This window comes from Haliotis cracherodii, unplaced genomic scaffold, assembly GCF_022045235.1.
Source record: "Haliotis cracherodii isolate W230 unplaced genomic scaffold, xgHalCrac1.p SCAF_8, whole genome shotgun sequence".
NCBI lineage: Eukaryota > Metazoa > Mollusca > Gastropoda > Lepetellida > Haliotidae > Haliotis > Haliotis cracherodii.
The window spans coordinates 19549182-19568174 of NW_027266341.1; the positions used below are offsets into that span (position 1 = coordinate 19549182).

The 18993-nt window shown below is 39.7% G+C and overlaps 1 protein-coding gene across 3 annotated transcripts; it reads left to right on the forward strand.

Moving 5' to 3' along the window:
- Positions 1 to 3114: 3114 nt before the first annotated feature.
- On the forward strand, positions 3115 to 18993 carry LOC139449542 (uncharacterized). Of its 3 annotated transcripts, none has more exons than XM_071230980.1 (8): positions 3115 to 3185; positions 5357 to 5528; positions 5999 to 6095; positions 9469 to 9631; positions 10360 to 10510; positions 10855 to 11031; positions 14492 to 14653; positions 16597 to 17850. In XM_071230980.1, the coding sequence occupies exons 1-8, from the start codon at positions 3150 to 3152 to the stop codon at positions 16791 to 16793; spliced, it is 1155 nt and encodes a 384-aa protein (XP_071087081.1). In that variant the 5' UTR covers positions 3115 to 3149; the 3' UTR covers positions 16794 to 17850. The 3 variants fall into 3 exon arrangements, with proteins under 3 accessions (XP_071087081.1, XP_071087082.1, XP_071087080.1); XM_071230981.1 differs by lacking the exon at positions 3115 to 3185 and adding an exon at positions 5198 to 5275 and having other exon boundaries at positions 17765 to 18993; XM_071230979.1 differs by lacking the exon at positions 3115 to 3185 and adding an exon at positions 5198 to 5275.

The following is an 18993-nucleotide window of genomic DNA, read 5'->3' on the forward strand; positions in this document are numbered from 1 at the left end:
ATTATGCCAGGGTCGGTGTTGAAGACCTTTTGTTTATTGTCAGCGAAATAACGATAACGTTGTTACAGCACGGCAGGAATGCCAGACTTTAAGAAAGAGAAGATTGTTCCGTTACCAATGCTGCGTTCTGGCGGTGCGCCCAATCGAAGGAAACATTTGCCAAGGAATATATTCATGCTTGTTTCAATGTCTCCAACATTATAATTTAGTTATATCATGGCGTGCCAGCTTGAAGTGCGAGAAAAGCCGAATTGTTACAGCTTTAGACGTTTACCACTTTCGTGAAACCCATGAGCATGGGTATGATGCTGACAAACCTAGAAAGATAGTCTGGGTGAATCTGGGATTCGAACACCAACCATAATTGTCTGGCACAACTCTCAGCATATGAAATTTCTGCCATCCCCGAACAAGGAACCTCACATGTACATTGTATGGTGTCGTGCAAAACTGCTCACTTAATTCAAGTTCCATTTTTAAATAGGGACACCATGGCAACCACATTGATCGAGTCGGTACCACCATTCAGCCATTCCTGTAACAATGTGGTGTATAGTATGTACAGCATGAGGGTGGTATGAGTTGACAAAGACCGTTTTCACTTTGTGAGACTGGGTACATCAATATTTTAATGCACTAAGAATGACAGACATGTGAGATGCACACGCTATTCATCTTCACACGGCTCGTATTTTTACAAATAGCAATGCATAATAGGCAGGTAATAGGCGTCTGCGCTCTTGCGAACCCGTGAAGATCCGGGCCAGACTATATAGGTCTTCAGCAACCCATGCTTGCCGTAGGAGGCGACTACGGGATCGGGTGGTCAAACTTGCGGACTTGGTTGATGCATGTCATCGTATCCCAATTGCGGGGATCGATGCCCATGACATCAATCACTGGATTGTCTCGTTGACCGCCGTCAACTACCTGGGATTTTGCTGAGTGCGGCGTTAAACAACAAACAAACGAACAAACAAACATTCGCGACGAGCTGTCCGATGTGACGAGGTCATCATTAGTCTGTTGTGGGGGCGGTCGGGTAGCCTAGTGTTTAAAGCGTTCGTTCGTCACGCCGAAGGCCCGGGTTCGATTCCCGACATGGGTACAATGTGTGAAGCCCATTTCTTGTGTCCCCCGCCGTGATATTACTGGAATATTGCTAAAAGCGGCGTAAAAACATACTCACTCACTCACTCTACATAGCCGTACAGGCGACTATATTTGCCTCGGTCAGCCTCTGTGACCTGATTGCGTATCACCGTTGGGTGGATCGTTGCTCCTAATGACAACCACTGCATGCACGGCGTGTCAAGACCATACTCGAATTACTGGTGAGTGAACTGGGGGATTATTGCACGTGTATAGCGACGTGCATGCACGGGTATGATGTATTAAAACAGACACATCATCACGGCGAATCTGAGATTTTGAACCCACGATCATAAGTTTCTAACACGCCTAATGGTGCAACTACATATATCTAATATTTCCTTTGACAACTGTGCCACTCAGGCACACACACACACACACACACACACACACACACACACACACACACACACACACGTGCATGCACGTCGCTATATAAATGCAATCATCTTGAACGCGACGTTAAACCCCATTTCACCTCACCTCACCTCCAGTAAATTGACTGAAAGGTGGCTTGTGTTACCGATTCCGGCTTGATCAACCTTTTTCAGAAAGTATCCAGACGGTTTGTTCCAAATGGACTTCGAGACAAATACGTTTCTTTCTGCCCTTTGCTCGGGTGCCTTTCATCGCCACGATTAGTTGATAGGGAAACAGCACTGCTGGGATATGCTTGTGGATCGATATCGTATGCGTCAATAATAAACAATAACACCTAGCAAAGATTGAGATTAGCGTCGATAAATCAAACGCTGATGGTGGTTATACCGTAGTTGATCAGCGAACCATTAACAGCATGTGTTCAATTGAATCACGATTCGTGTCAGGAGAATTCGAAATGTACATAATATTCATAATATAACGCTTGCTGACTTATCGATCGCCATCGATTTAGCATGTTTAGTGTGTCTTGAACCACGTCGGGTCTAAACGCCTTAAGTGCAATGGTCATTGTATCCGTTGTTTGTGAGAAAGGCAATCACCTGACGGGCCGGTCTTTTTCTACCTGTGTTGACGATCTTCTGGTTTTGTCTCATCTCTTAAGTGAACCTGACTATAGGTTCATGAACTTCATTAGAAAGCCAGCGGGGGCATTAATATATATTGTGTGTATTGGCTGTAAGTGCTAGCGCTGGTGGTGTTTGTGGCGGTGTGACAGTTGTTGTTGCATGTAAAGCGATATAACGATGGTGTGAGTGAGGTAGACTAACATTTAGTTTATGAAACAGTAAGTCTTATATTACACAACATCCTTCTTGACTCTAAAAAAATAAATTAATTTCCCTACGCTGATTTCATGTGGAATAGAGCTAGCTACAGCTGGCTAGGCTTGCTTTTGTATGCGTTTCTAGATTTATTTATTTTTCATAAAATAAATACATTCCACAGTCATGGTGCAGGACTATGAGTGAGGCTCTACCCCGCTTTCAGCAATATTTCAGCAATAAAAAGCCGAGTGGTGTATGACGAGCGAATGCTTTAACCACTGGGTTACACAACAGCCCCTAATAACGATAGATATGCCACTGGAAACTAGTAAGGCACCACTATATCCATGTAATTTTTGAAATGGTATTTATTTCGTCACAAAATTAATACAGGATAATAATAAACATTGTTTTTTGCAGGGAAATAGATAGTGATCTGTGCTCATTAATTTCAAGGTGTATAATTTCTTTTCGAAACTTGATAAAACTACAAGGATTTGCACTTCCATTTTAAGATTTTGTCCACTGTTGTCTATAATAGTTCAACAAATGATATTACAAACGCCTAACTCAGATCATGGGTATCCTTAGCATCAACGCGTACTGGGTTAACTACGGTATTTAATCTGCGCTCCATCTTGTTGCCTGGTAGTGTATCGATACAAGGAGTTTCTGTTGGTACAAATATCAACCTGCATACACATCTCGTGTATCAATGCTGGAATATTGCTTAACGTGATTGTGTAACCCAAGCCTGAACTGACGGACGGACGGACAAACGCCGGCAACATGACGTCCGCACAGCTTCAGTATATCTATAACGAGGTGAGGGGTTTTGTTTGTGGGTCCGTGTGACTTTATGGTGTCTTGTAACAAGATGTGAGTTTCTTATAATGTTACATAAATTTATTAGATTTAAAAATTTGAATAAAATAATTCTTTGAATTTGAAATATCTTTTAAATAGTGTTTCTAAAAAATGCAGAACCATGTTTCTTGGTATCAGCTGTCAGTTGTTTTCGCCTTTGACTCAGACATGTAAAAACTACACGTGTGGTCGTCTTATATTATAAATATAATAATTAATTGAAAGTGGTGATCCCATTAAACATGTCTAAACTTAAGAAGCTTATTGTATACATCAGTCAAAATATATTTTTACAACAGTTGTAGGAATGTTTGGAATAGTAATATGGTTTTAATAGTAATATGCCCCGACCAATAAAATGGTTAATAAAAAGTATTTCTCAAGTTTATGATAAATGCACGACTACTGTTTTTACCGTTACTACGTGTATGTTTGTACAATGTTCCTCTATAGATTCCTGGTTTATCTTGGTTAGTGTATAAGTTGTAAATAATACACTGTGTAGTGAAAGCTGCATGCTATACGTGCAGAGTGCTACTTTTATATATCCTGGTACCTCGCTTAGAAACACGCACATACCTGTAGTATCGAGCAACCACCGGCCACGCGACTATATATATATACCCATTGTACATACTCAATGATTTGACGGGTTTATAATAAACATCAACAAATTATTATGAAAATTAGTAGATATCTATAATAGTTCGTTTCATCGTAAGTTTATGTTGGGTGATCTATTGTCTCTACCTTACGTGCGTGGTTTAACATGGACAGAGGGAAAATGAAACTGTCCCTTTGTTTCACAAGTGTTTACTTTCTGTCACCGATCGCGACGAGATGCCACGCCCCCTAACGACAAGAAAGCGTCCTGTGACAACACGATTGTGACGTCACATAATAGGCCCTCGTTCAAGCCAATCTGCGATCAATTGCGTGAAACATGCATGCTATTTGCTTTACGACTATCAATCTTTGATGATATTTCCGTGAGAGTGTGATTTGATGATATTTGTGTGCGTAAATATTGCATGAGCAGCGAGATTGGAAACACCTTGATTAAACATAACTTGTTGTTCATCGCATACTAAAGTCGTTCAGTCAATTATGTCTAATGTAAACAAATGTCTTCTGCTGAAATAATTGAATAGTTACTTGTTTTTGTCACCTTTCCAAGGCAGAATGTATGCAAACAGCCATCTGTTTTTAATGAGCAATATGCTATCTATATCTATAATTTAAAGATATTTACGAAAATAATTCGTACAATCAGTACATGCGTAGCTTAAATCAGGAAATTATGTAAATATAAATAAAGTGCGTCGGTCATCCTACGCGGTCACAGTGGGTTGGAGTAGGGGAGTCGGGGTGGTGGGGAAGTTGGGGTGGGGTGTGTGGGGGGGGGTGGGGGTGGGGGGGGGGGGGGTGGGGGTCGGTGGCATTTTTAAAGACTCATTACGTTCCCTTTAAATGATTACATATATAACTATGTTCATCAATTGATATTTCATGAAGACTGAGAGAAAAAGAAATGCTAGTCGAACTCATAGAGTGGTTTTTAGAGAGATTGAATTGCGCAAAAACAATAACATCCAAAAATACTGAACAGTTCAACATATTCGATTGACAGTATATTTTTTCAAGTAATACATCAGTTGAGATAAATTAAATATTTACCAAATCGTTATAATATCGATTCCCTTCTGTCTGGTATATTGTTTGTCTGACTGAGATAGCTAAATACACAACGAAACGATGGGGCGAATATCGTATAAATGTCACATTGATCAATACATTTCGTTATAAAATGTTAATCAGTTTTCTAGTCGGTTATGGTGAGTAAAGTAAAACGATATCATAAAAATCAATATTCTATCCGTTGTGCGAGACCGCCCAACCCGACCCCGCGTACGAAGTATAACTAGTCGTAGGAAAACAGCAGTAGCACACTTACGGTTTAATAGGATTTCTGTTCGGTAGAAATGGCGACCGACGTAATGTCTCGATTACAAAGTCCCTACACGGGCCTTGTAAACATCGACACTCGGGTAAGTTACACTTGATCAGTTAAAAGATTGTCTCGGGCATGTGTTTTGTTTCGAAATACATCTTTTGAAATACCTTTTCAGCTGGGAGAAGAAACACTGTCACCAACGTTTGTCAAGCATTTAGAACACTATTACGACCGGGCACCTGTCTCGGATAAGGCCAGGTGTTTGGAGCTGATCACTTCTATCAAACTCGGAGAAGAGGTGAAGAGGTCACAGGTTCGCCGGCCAAAAACAGCAATGCCTGCATTAGGTATATATCCCTATAATGAAAATACAGAAGTTACTCTAGTATTTAAAAGTATTGATTACCTCTGAGTAATGGCGAACTTTGAAAATTATTTAGTGTGAGAAATTATATGAAAGTGTGAATCGTTATTGGCATTAGTTATATTTCCTTGTATATTACACCATGTCAGATGTAAGTTTTATATTTAGTTTGATCCGACATTTGTCTTAGTAATTTTCGGATGAATTCATATTTTCTTTTTTATAACTTTTTGACGGAGAATTGTGGCGAATCGGAGTTAAACATTCATTTTCATCATTCAATGCGATTAAAAATGTGTGGGTCTATTATTGAAATCACACACTATTGCAACTTGCGATAGATAGATTAATTCAATCGGAATGAGGACTTTGTTCTGAAGCTAAATTGTTTGTTTTTCATCAGCGAACATAATCGCATGCATTGTTCAATAAATGTTCACATTCTCCCCGCAGGGGGATCTGAGACTATGGAGGACATACTAAGTCCCTACAAGACTACTTACAAGCGGGAGTACATCAAACGAAGGGACCCAGAGGTCCGAGCGCTCAGGTAAGTACTCATACCTGTGACCAATAAATACACTCACGTTGATCGAAACTGTAAAATATATTTTTTTTATTTGTTAAGGATGAGTTGATCGTTTATTTATTTTGATATACGCAGGACAAAAGAATAAATATAAACAACAGAAATAAAAGTACCAAAACATATTAGTGAACATGTATAGTATAGAATCGAACCTTACCATCGTTTCTATAGTGACGACCATTATGAGTATGGACATAATCGATGACGCTTTTGTCAGTTTGGATGTTTCTCTATGTTTACTCATGATTGATTTAGCAAAATCAACAGTTTGTTTATATAAGTGTGTATGCCAGCCCGCAGATCTAAACAACCGGAACTCCTTAGTTTACCTTATACAAGTAGACCCAAACGTGTTTCAAAGTAAATAATCAATCAGTATATGATTATAGAAGATAAATATTGACCTATGCATGTGTGCCGCTGTGCGTGTACTAAATTAGTTGTCTTATTACCAGTTTTGTAAGGAACGATGTATGTTAACATTAAATGTTGGTATTTTGCACAGTCATTATTCGAATTATCAGTGTTTAAACATCACAACATACTCCCAGTTGGAGTACTTCACATTTTTTTCGACAGGATACTATATTTTTCCAAACACTTCAAACAAACTGATGAAATGACTATATTACAAACAAACGTTCGAATAGCTGTCTTACGTCAATCGGGGCGGTCGGGTAGCCTAGAGGGTAAAGCGTTGGATCGTCACGCCGAAGACCTGGGTTCGATTTCCGACATGGGTACAATGTGTGAAGCCCATTTCTGGTGTCCCCCGCCGTGATATTGCTGGAATATTGCTAAAAGCGGCGTAAAACCATACTCACTCACTCACTCTAACGTCAATCACCCACAAAGACGAGTCACCAGTCTTGAAAAGATATTTCCACTATTGACATAAACCTTCTCAGCCTCGAGTTCAGACCTACTTGCAATGATTGGTTTATGAAACAAATAATGTGCAGTTTATAACTCGGAGGCACTTGAAATGCGTCCGCCCTCCACCTTGAGCACATTTAGCTTTGTCAGGAGTTCTTACTTTGACATAAAACCCTCTCAGGGCCCCTGGTATTGCTGAAGTAAATTGTGCAAGGGAACATCTACGCTCATATCACGACCTCAGCTTGAAGTAGTATGCTGTTATTGCATTGACAACTTACCTTTGGCTGGGTGTTGAGGGCAGAAAGGTATTACCGAGGACAAACGCTGTACTGTTATCTTATTTCTTCAGTACCATCTCAGACTCTATTTCTTTGCACTACTATTGTTTTTAACATATATAATATATGGTTTTAGTATTCACATGAGAAAAACCTTCCCTATAAAAACTAGGACGTATTAACACTATAAATAATGAACCGATAAGACAGGTGCACGTAATTGTGTTACGTCTATTGTTTAGGGTCTGTATACAAGATATTTCGTAAATTTGAATAAATCGTTATGATTTGTTGTTATAAATATGTTCTTTTACTATTTCATACCCCATGAGACAGTTGTATGGAAACTGACATGGATTTTGTTGTAACCATGATGTTCAAACAAATGATATGATTTGAGCAACTATTTCAAACAAAAAGTGCAAGGTAGCTTTTGAAACAGCCAGATTATTTGCCGACTGTGTGTGGCTAGGATTGTGTGTGAACCGTGGTTGAGCAGAACGTTTGAATGCAACTGTATATATCGATCTCGCTATCGATCCATGTCTGCCCTCTCATCAGATCAGCAATTGATCTATGTCAAAATCATAGCTCCTCGAGCAGTTCAATATCCCCTATTGACACGGAACTCTCATTGGTAACCGTCCTCACGCTCCGTCTGAAATGAACAGCCGGTTCTATAATATATTGAAATGGCTTCAACATGCTGATCAGGTTGACGGTATTATATACGGTTCGCTTCATTGCATTTTGAATTAATATTTCTGGAAACAATTTATGTAGATGTTGTCCACACAATGGTTCAAAGAAAAGGAATCTTAACACATTGTCAAATATAGGCAACGAGAATTTTTTTTAATAAATATTTAATTTTGCCAACGTGGGCGGTTAGAGTTAAGACATATCACAATGAAATATGGTGACCTGAAAGTTTATTTTAGATAGGAGCTGGTGTTGTTGCGAGATTTTTCATAATCGTTCTTTCAACACTGGCCATTTTAAGAACAAATATTTTTAACATCAGTTATTTTACCATCGTAAAAGAGCAACATGTTTTTGGTTACAAATTTACTACAATAATCTGAACATCTCATCTTCCATATGGCAAAAAATTTTAATTACCCTCAATTTAATTTTTCTCACTGTCTCCTTAGATGGGCTATTTTTTTCGAAAATATTACAGATACATATTCTCCAAATATTCCTTTACTCTACACCCTGGTCAGTGTTCGCGACGCGGTATGAACCAATGCCAGCGTGTCAGTTACCATAGTTACTAGAAAAACAGTAAAATTCCGAAGTACATGTATGTGAACGTATATCCGTTATCGTCATAGCAAGGTCATGTACGGCGTATAACAGCGTTAATTACATAACGGCTGCCGATTATCAGCTTCAAACTCCTATAAAGTGGTAATTATACACGAGATCGGCGTTCTGATCGAGATAAGGAACTACATGATACGGCCATAAACGGTGGCATTATGAATATACAGTATAATGTGATCATAATCTCGAGCTTATCGTGTGTCCCAATCTTAAGGTCACTGAACAAAGAAGTTTAAGCTTTGAAATTACTTTGATTTTACACCCCTTTGACTTTTTTGTTTTTATTCATAATTGGACTTGGAACTTCAGAGACCTCTGCTTGGAGACATCGAGTGCAGATACACATAACTCTACATTAAACACACTGCATGCAAAAATGACCGTATGTTTGAGACAGCAGTCATTCGATGAGTCTGGGACTATCTGACCTCTTATGATTTAAGTTCAACGTGGAACACGTGTTTTCCTCACGTTCTTGCAAAGCCGGATTGTTTTTCGACCTTCTTCATTGTTATGAAACTTTTATCATCGAACCCGCGTTGCAAGCGAATATTTTAACCATGTACTGTGCTACCCAACCGCCCTGGTTCGTATGAATGCATGTACTTAGATCATAGTTATTGGCGACATCAAATCCTCAGATAAGACCTGGGTGATCGTGTCATCGTAACTCGATCCCTGCCTACACTATCAACGACAACATGGCTTGTCTGGTCCGGACGCGATCGCTCTTGGTTTTGCTCGACTTGAAATATATTTACTCACTCATAGCGTCTTCACATTCGATACTGTGGCTGTCAAATTATTCTTATTCAAAAGCCCACCAACTAATGCTCACGTCTCCACAGACCCATGACGTCCCAGGCTTACACCAACGCCTACAGCCTTAGCGGCCCTGTGGGCAATACCACCTACCAAACGGAGTACCACTCAAAGAGGGAGTCGCAGCAAGAGCAAGTCAGAAGCGGGTCGGCTTCCGGTTCACGGAAAAACAGACCACACCCTTCAAATGTGAGTCTGTATTCGGAATCTGTACTCGTACCCTATATCGAACCCATTTTGTGGTTCGAAGATTGGTGCGCTTATTTTCATGTCATTTTCTGGTACTATATCCAAAATTTAAACCATGACGTGTTTGGTAGGGTTGGACATATTTGGTGGTGTAACTCAAGGAACTCAATTTAAAGGGAGACTACACTCAGATCAATGGCAGTCCTATCAAATTGTATTGAAATCATTCCAAAATGACTTTCTCTGTCCCCTCCTTGATCCTACATTTTCCAGTTTCTTTCCACTAGAAACCTAATATTCGACATAAATACCCAGTGCCCTATGCAGTAATATTAAAGGTAACCACATATATGGAATAAAATGTTTAATTTCTGATGTATGGTCGGTGTCGGAGTCTTGAAAAGACAGTCCAGTGATTGACAGTATGCGCATCGATCCACGCAATTGGGATACGATGACATGCATCAAACCAAGTCATCGAGCCTGACCACCCGATCCCGTTAGTCTTCGGTCCCACGGCAAGCATGGGTTGCCGAAGACCCATTCTACCCCGGATCTTCACGGGTCTTGTTTTTCAGAGGCAAAGTACGGCCAACGGCAACATGCTGGAGAATTGAGGATTAAATGGAGGGAAGAGTCGCGTTGTGCATGCGATAGCAGAAACATGCAAATGTAGTTTACATATTGTATAATATTGTTTATCACACTTTTTTTTATATTCTATCAAGGCGTTCATGGTCTGGAGGTTCCCGTCCAATAAGAACCCTGTACCGGATGTCATACCATGGACAGAGGAAGTGACGAACGAGAAGCTGAACCAGGTCCACAGAAGGCTGTGCTCCTCCACATACCAGAACGACTACCTCGGTATACCGCAAGGTCGGGACACAAACATAATCTGCTCATCTATGACCAGCACTTACGATAATGACGTCGGGTATAACAACGCAGCTGTTTTCTAACGGGTGGTTCAATATGTAAAACATCGCATCTTCAAAATAATACGAAAGCAAGGACATTTGTTTTTCTTAATCTGTAATTTTCACAACGAAGTACAATGTAGGTAAATGCATGTCGGTTTTGTTATATATATTTTTCAGTTATATTTCGTTCACTCGTCATGCTGAAAACACGTGTTCAATTCCCAAACATGTATCAGATACGTGTCTCCTCCGAAATATTGTTGGAAAATTTCCACTCACCTAATCTTTGTTGTTCAAAAGGTTTTCAGGTACGAAGTGCATATAACCTTCCGGGAGATTGGCGGGAAAATATACCATACACACTAGACTCCGTACAGCGATACTCCTACCAAGGCGCTGCCCCACAGAATGAGCTCCGAGTTCCAACAACGAGATACGGAAGCAACCGAAAGAAGCAACTTCCGGCCAACGGCGGAAGTAAGTACAGTCAGAATCTGCTTTGCAAAGGCTGGACCCGGGCGGTGGGGTAGCTTAGTGGTTTAGTGGTTAAATCACGGTTCTATTCTACAAATGGGTAAAATGTGTGTTTCTGGTGTGTCCCTCGTGATATTGCTGGAATACTACTAAAAGTGGCTTAAAACATCACTAACTCTAATGCACCCTGTATCGCTGAATGCCATATCTACCATATAGTGGTTTCCTTGCTCGGGGCCAATATCACCCAGTAAGCAAAAGCTGTAAAGCTGTAGAAAATAACTATTATTGGATGTATATACGTGTATATTACATACACTCCTTAACTCACCTTATATACATGTGACTCATAAAGATTCCAGGTTAGAATTGGTCTTCAGCGACCCATGCTTGCAAGAAGAGACTAATAGGATCAGCCGGTCAGACACGTTGACTTGGTTGATGCATGTGATTGTATCCCAATTGCGTATATTGGTGCTCATGGTGTCAATCACTGGATTGCCTGGTCCAGACTATTGTTTCCAATACTGACCCCATGAAAAGATCCATAAATAAAGTGATTAGAAAATCAAACTTTATAAAGTTCTAAAGTGTCGGGCAGAAGAAAGTATACACTCACGTTTGATGGTGGCTAAGAAATGAAACAAACAAGAAATGGTTATTTATTCCATGGTGATGTATTTGATACGGGTATCATAGTTGTACCTTAGACCTCAAGTTCACAGTGTCCAGCGACTGTTTTCAGCCTAGTAACGTTCGGATAGTGAGTGAGTGAGTTGCGTTTAACACCGCTTTTAACAGTATTCCAGTTATATCACGGCGTGTCAGCTTAATATGGGAGGAAAGCCCGAAGTGATGCAGGTCTCAGACGTTTACCACTTCGGTGAAACCCACGTGTTGACAAACCTAGAAACATAATCGGGGCGAACCGGGATTCGAACCCATAATCATAGGTTTCTGGCGTGCCCAAGGGACGCGACTCTGCACAGCGAATCGCGGCGCCTTAGACGACTGGGCCACCCGTGCCCCCTAACGTTCTCATAAGTATGTATGACATTGCAATAAGCTTAGCACCCTCGAATTTTAACTTTGTTCAGATGGACCTTTTAATAAACCACCATCCCCTCTTCCAGATAGACTTTGCCCCTAATGTTTTAAACAGTTTAATAAGAATTTTTTGAAGATGAATTACATTTTTTATAACATGTCCTTTTTATGAAGACTTAAGACAAGCAATTTTTAAATATTGCATGTTAATAAATCCCACCTTTACAAATCTGACTGATTTGAACAAACTGATATTTATTTTAAAGTCAGAAAATGTACAAGTCTTATTAGCAAGCACATCTTATAAGATGTATAAACGTAAACAATGATTTAATTCATGAACATTATGTTAACTATGAATATTATCATGTATAAAAATGTTTTGTTCAGGATACAAACATTACATTCATATGTTTTATAAAATATATGATGTCTTTATTGTTTTCTTGTGTCGCAGAAGCCTGATGGCTGGGCGTTACTTTTACATTATATGTCCATTTTTATGTTTTGTTTATACACAGCCTATATAACGATTGACATATAAATGGCAAAATTCAGTTTTCAAGCAAGAACTTTCCTTCGCCGGGCAGTTTATATCGTACAGAAAACACTTTATGAAATAGGCCGCATAAGCTAGGATTAGTTAATCTCTAGAATAAGTCATTGTAGGCAGTGTCGTAACCTGCTTATCCTTCTTATTAGCCGGCCTCTCCTCTCCGTTAACCCGACTGAGCACATTATCCCGAACCTTGCCTGAGAAACCCCATTGAACAAAACCGATCTCCGGTCATATCAGATTAGTTGACTTCAACAAATCGATATCCTAATCCGAATATCTCTGTGGCAAAGGCAATTAAATCGCTGCGTTTATTAGCTTGATTTCCCCCTTTGTATAGCCACCTACTCAATCTGTCGTAATTCGATTCGGATCGTTGTCGTAAAGAATTCAGCTCCGATGTCGTGATTGAAATTACATGTACCCGTGACGTCACCCGCTTCGCTGATTATGCGGATGGTAAATCGCATTTAATTGGGATATGTCGTATTTGTCAGCAGCGCAATCCTATTTCAGTCAGAATTACGTGATGATAAATGATATAATGACCGCGACAGTTCTCGCGTCGTGATGGAATGTTTTCCCGTCTTGGCATATTTTTATACAATGTTAACGACATTAAGTTGGTGAAGACGCCAAGAAGTGCAGACAAGCTATCGTTTGAAACGCCAGTAACTACTACAATATGATTGATTTAAAAGTGCCTTTTCCTGAAAGTGTAACAAGGAAAGGAAAATCAAGCTAAAACCAAAAAGTGAAACGCTTAATTAAAGCAAAGTTGTTTATGGTGCTGCTCTGTGGAGAATAATCAAGATTAACCACGATGTTTTTAAATATTTGTCCCGAATTGATTAAAGTTTTTAATTACTTTGAATGGTACTTTTATTGGCGCATTTGTTGACCAGACACAGTTAATACATAATTTCAAGTTTCGCGAAAGTTATTCTATATATACAGAACAAATCAAGTCAGGGATCTTGAAATATTTTTATATATACAGAACGCATTTACAGAAACGGTTTTCACAACAAAAACGTATCCCCTCTATATTCAACTAACCTTCTTGTTCAGTATATTACCGTTGTGATTTCAAGAATGACACTGAATGACAATGTATGAGTTGTCAACAATATACAAAAGGTAACCTACTGTTTTGATGACGTATTTTTATCACTCTTATACAATATGAATAATTGTTACTGTCATAGCATATTGTTCCTATCAAAACATATTTCTACAACTGATGAATCAGCTTAAAAAATCGCTTAAATTCATAAATTCTCCTTAAAAGCACATTCATTACATTCAACCATACACCTTATTGGGCACTTCCGGTCTTGTTACTGCGTGGACTTGAGACAACCACTGGCTGCACGTGACCTAACTACAAGTGCGCGTGTTCCCGACTAAAGGGATGGGTCATGTACCTGCCCAGGCAAACCCAGTATTCTGGTTTTGTAACATAGCTTTCGAATCTGTAGTTTCTTGAAATAATAATGCTTCGGAATAAAAATGAACCTTTTGACTTCATTCTTAGCTGAACATACACGTAGTTATTATTTTTATAAATGCCAGTAATATCCAGGGGTATTGTGATGTACGGTGTAGATGTGGGAACCGTATCTCTGTGCTACTTCCCATAACCCTTTTTGATTTTGACTGTCACTATATACACTCGTTTATAGGGACCAGCCCAGTGGTTAGGTTACCACGGCTCTGGGTGATATCCTTAGACCGAGCTTCGTCATCGGGAGATATTCCTATATTCTGTTTATTACCTAAATTCCCACACTAAACCCAAACCCAAGATCAATTTGAACTCTAAATATGATTTCTTTTGACACCTTTCCTTGTCTTCAGTTCCAACAGCGAACAACTACTTGAACAGCATCAAGTCGCGAACTACGTACGACCGCCACTACAACGAGAACGTCGGCCCCATCGTACGCCAGATCCGAGATGTCGGGAATAAGTTGGGCATAGAGACTCTCCGAAGACAGTACGAGAGAGCTTCAGGTGAAGGTGAGTATGGGAGATAACCGTGTTGTGTTTTGTGCAAGCTCCTTCCCAGCGCGTGACACCTTCGTTACACTCTCGGTAACATCGCTGCCACCAGTGTGGTCGCGGCAATTACAAGAATCTTGAAATTTGCCCTCTAACCCCAAATGTAGTAACGTTCATACTTTTGTTTATGTGTTTGGGAATGCCATCATAGTTTATTTTGAAAAGGTTTACGACTGGCAATGTTTTCCAGATGAATTTACATAGTTTTACATTATGTTTGTATAATCAGATTGGTTCGAGATTGCAGACTAACTTCTCTCTTACATTCTCACTTTATCAGTTACATGATAGTTTTAATGAAATAGAAATTCAAATTGACAAAGAAGGTAATTTAGCAGCGGTAAGTGTATTCGGCGTCACAACAGTCGTCACTTATTTGTAAACATAACGGTCATTCGGTTGCTATTTCAACTCCAAGCATGGTTGGGGCCACCTATCACAGTGGGGAGTTTTGACTGGTGGCAGCGATAGTATAGAGAGCTCCGCGAACGGACTATCGCTGTGAGGAGCTTGTGTTTTGTGTCACTAAGGGAGGTTACTCTCGTAACTGCAGTGTTTTCTTTCTTTGTATGCAGTTGAAATTTGACATGAGCACATCACGTCTATGGCACTTTGCGGTGTTGTAAGCTTTTAGTAACTAGCTCTGGTTTGATAGTTGCTGGATCATATATGAATATATATTTCATACGAGTGGGTGAGTGAGTAAGGTTTTTACTCCGCTTTTAGCACTATACAAGCAATATCACGGGTGGGGACACAAGAAATGGAGTTCACACATTGTACCTATGTGGGGAATCGAACCCGGGTCTTCTGCGCGACGAGCGAACGTTTAACCACAAGGCTACCCAACCGCCCATATTACATACGAACAGTATTGGAATAATAATGACATTGAAACAGAATGTGAGAATTTGTGTTCAGAGAACAATAAAGGTGTACATGACAAAATGACGGAATTGCAAATGGACGCTCTTAATGTAGTGTACTTGTATGTTACAAAATTGTTTGCCTCAGTATCACAAGACGTTTCATAATCTTTGGTATTTGGATATATGATTATTGTACAATTGTGATGTTTGTGTAGATACTTAAAAAGGTGTAATCACAATATGCACGTTGGAAAATGTCCGAGTCAACCGTAGTCTAAGCAAACTTATTGAATTAATTAAAACCCCTCTTTGCTTGCCAGTAGTCAAATTGTAATGCGTGTGTCTACTGAACAAAAGAAGTCAGTGAGTATGAATGTGTTTTCAGATAATTTTTGTAGTGAATACTGCACACAATTTCATAAAGAAATGTGCCCAAAATTATTCATGATCGCTATCTTTTTTTTTGTTCAGTATATTACACACAGGTAAAAGACCCATGAAGATCCGGGGTAGAATAGGTCTTCAGCAACCCATGTTTGCCGTAAAAGGCGACTATGCTTGTCGGAAGAGGCGACTAACGGGATCCGGTGGTCAGAGTTGCTGACTTGGTTGATGCATGTCATCGTACCCCAATTGCGTGGATCGATGCTCATGCTGGATTGTGTGGTCTAGACTCGATTATTTTACAGACTGCCGTCATATAGCTGGAATATTGCTGAGTGCGGCGTTAAACAACAAACAAACAAAACCAAAACCTTCTAGCGGCTTACAGTGCAGCTTAGGTTGTATACTCCACAGGGAACTGATAATGAAAATCGAGTGCACACTGATCCATTGACCAGAGTGAAAATGTTAGCACTTTGAGCACGTACAGGTTGTATAGAGGCTAGCGCAATATAACTACACACATTATTATTATAATTTATTATTATTTGTGTCTCATCAGAAACAATTTTACAGCCGATTTCCCGAATTTAAAGACGTAGGTCAAAGTAGAACTGACACGGATGTTCCAACTTCGTTGTATTTCAGAGCGGGAACTGTTTGGCAGGTTGATAGATGCCTACCAGGACCCTAACAGCCAATGGCCGCCTAAACCATCAGCACGCGCATGTTCACGGCCGATGGTTCCGGCCAGCACTTCCGTCACAAATTTCTGCACAGCACCAATGCCTACACCACCCCCGAGCGCCCCCGGGCCTCAGACTCCGCACGTGCTGTCATCGTAACCATTTCGCCGTGTTACACGTGGTCTGATTGTTGTATCTGCATGCTTTTGTTGTGTTTAAAGACTGCGCACATAATCAGCTTATATCACGAACGTGTCATTGCTTGTTTAGATCTGTTTTGATTTGTTGCGTCCGGTGCTGATGTACCTTACAGGGTTTCGTCTGTGTGATCATGGAATCTATTGGGACATTTCAAGTTTACTAAAAATTATGTGTAGACGGTGTGTGAAATAATTTTTCAACAGTACAAGCCAGCCTGGCTCGCTTGGTATTTGTAACGAGCCAAGTTTAGATATGAGTAGCCATTGTGTGTTTTTAGACTACCAAACAAAAGAAGACATTTGGTAAGAGAGAAAGAAAATTTAGTTTCCTCAAGGTCAGAGTCAATGTCAAACAGGTTTGTATCAGAACTAGAAACAAGGGAACATATTAGGCACGGCAAATATTTCAGTTTACCAGGAAATTCCCTCTTCGAACTTTCATGTCTGACAACTAAATAACAAAATATTATACTGGATGGAAAATTAAGTTAACGAGTCTGGATGTCTTGATTTCATTTTCACCAGCCAGAGACAAAATAATGTAGTCACGGGCTACCGGGCAGGCTTTTATTTCACACACTGTGTTTAGATCATGTTTCATCTTATAGATATAATTGTTGTATGCGAATTATGAATGTGATATTTTAACCGCACACAGATTTGTTCACCAATTAAGTTGTATATTGGATATTTAGTGAAGTTGGATGCTTACGTAATTAAAATTGTTTTTAAAAAAACCAAATGCTTACATAACCATGACATTAAAATATCATATGTCTTTACTGTGAGGCATTGGTCGTTGATTATTAAAATCTTAACGTATTTGATAAACTATTAATTGTCATGTATATCTTTCATGGATTGGCATTCATTAAGCCTACACAAGCAATACAAAATCTATTGCAAATTATTTTCATACACTTTATTCAGAGATGCAGCAAACCGGAAGAGCAAATTCCGCCATGCCTCTGCCGTCAGGAAGGCTAACCCCGCTTGAAACTACCCCGAAGCCGGATCTGACCAGAGTATCAGACTGGCCCGGACCCCTGTCTCCATGGTGACATTAGCGCATGCGTACTTCTTAGGCATGCGTATATCTGTAATACGGATAACCGCAAAAATGTTTTTAGTTTTCAAATTCAGACATGTTGTGGCCATTTGTAACTTTCGGGAGACCATTGTGAGCAGGAATTACATTAGACTTTTAGCATTAACCAACTGTTTAGTTGATCAACAAGTGCATTTTTCGGCTTATTACAGATGTTGTAAGTTTCTTGGTTCTTTCGTCTTTCGGAGTCAACAGTCCTTACATCGGATGTACAATTATTTACTTTTATGGTGTTTTCGGGACACCTATGGTTTCGTGTCCCCGACAATGACGCTTTCTAGTCATTGTCATAATGAAAATGAAATTCCTTATGTTTAGCTACAGTACTTGTGAAAATTGTGTACATCAAATCAACTCTTTCGGTCCTCATCAACGAGATACAAGGAATGACCACCACTTTGGATCCGCCATGTTGGAAGAGGCGGGTACATGCTCATGGTGGTCGGAATCCTACAAAGGACTCTTAAGGAGTTTCTTATGACTATGGAAATGTTTGTTTTTTGTCGCTTTTATTCGCGTATTCTCTTTCTAGTTTCGCAGTTTTTACATTAATCCCTCACTGCAAGTTGTGTCTGACATGGTTCATGGGCGGATACAGCTTTTTTTTAAAATGGGGGTTGCACAATTGAGTTCTAATTATTGTCTTTGATCGCAATTTATACAGAAGTAAAGATTTTTTTCAAAATAAAAAAAAAAAGGGGGGGGGGGGGGGATGCGCAACCCCCACCCCCTCTGTATCCACCCATGTGGTTATTCTCATATTGATGACGTACAGTTCATGCATTGGTATCATGGCCCTGCAACATGTGCACGTGCAGCCTGTGGGACGATTTTCGATATTTGCAAAGAGAAGCCTTATTCATGTTGTATAATTGTATGTTCTTGTACATATGTGTATATGGTTGTATTTAATGACATATTGTTAACCCCTCTACTGCTGAGACAGATTGTATATTTTGCTATCAGTTCCTCTGTTAGTTCAGCCTGGCTGATAGGGGTGAGATCCAGGCGGTCAATGTTGATGCCTTAATAAACCAGTATTAGAAGCATT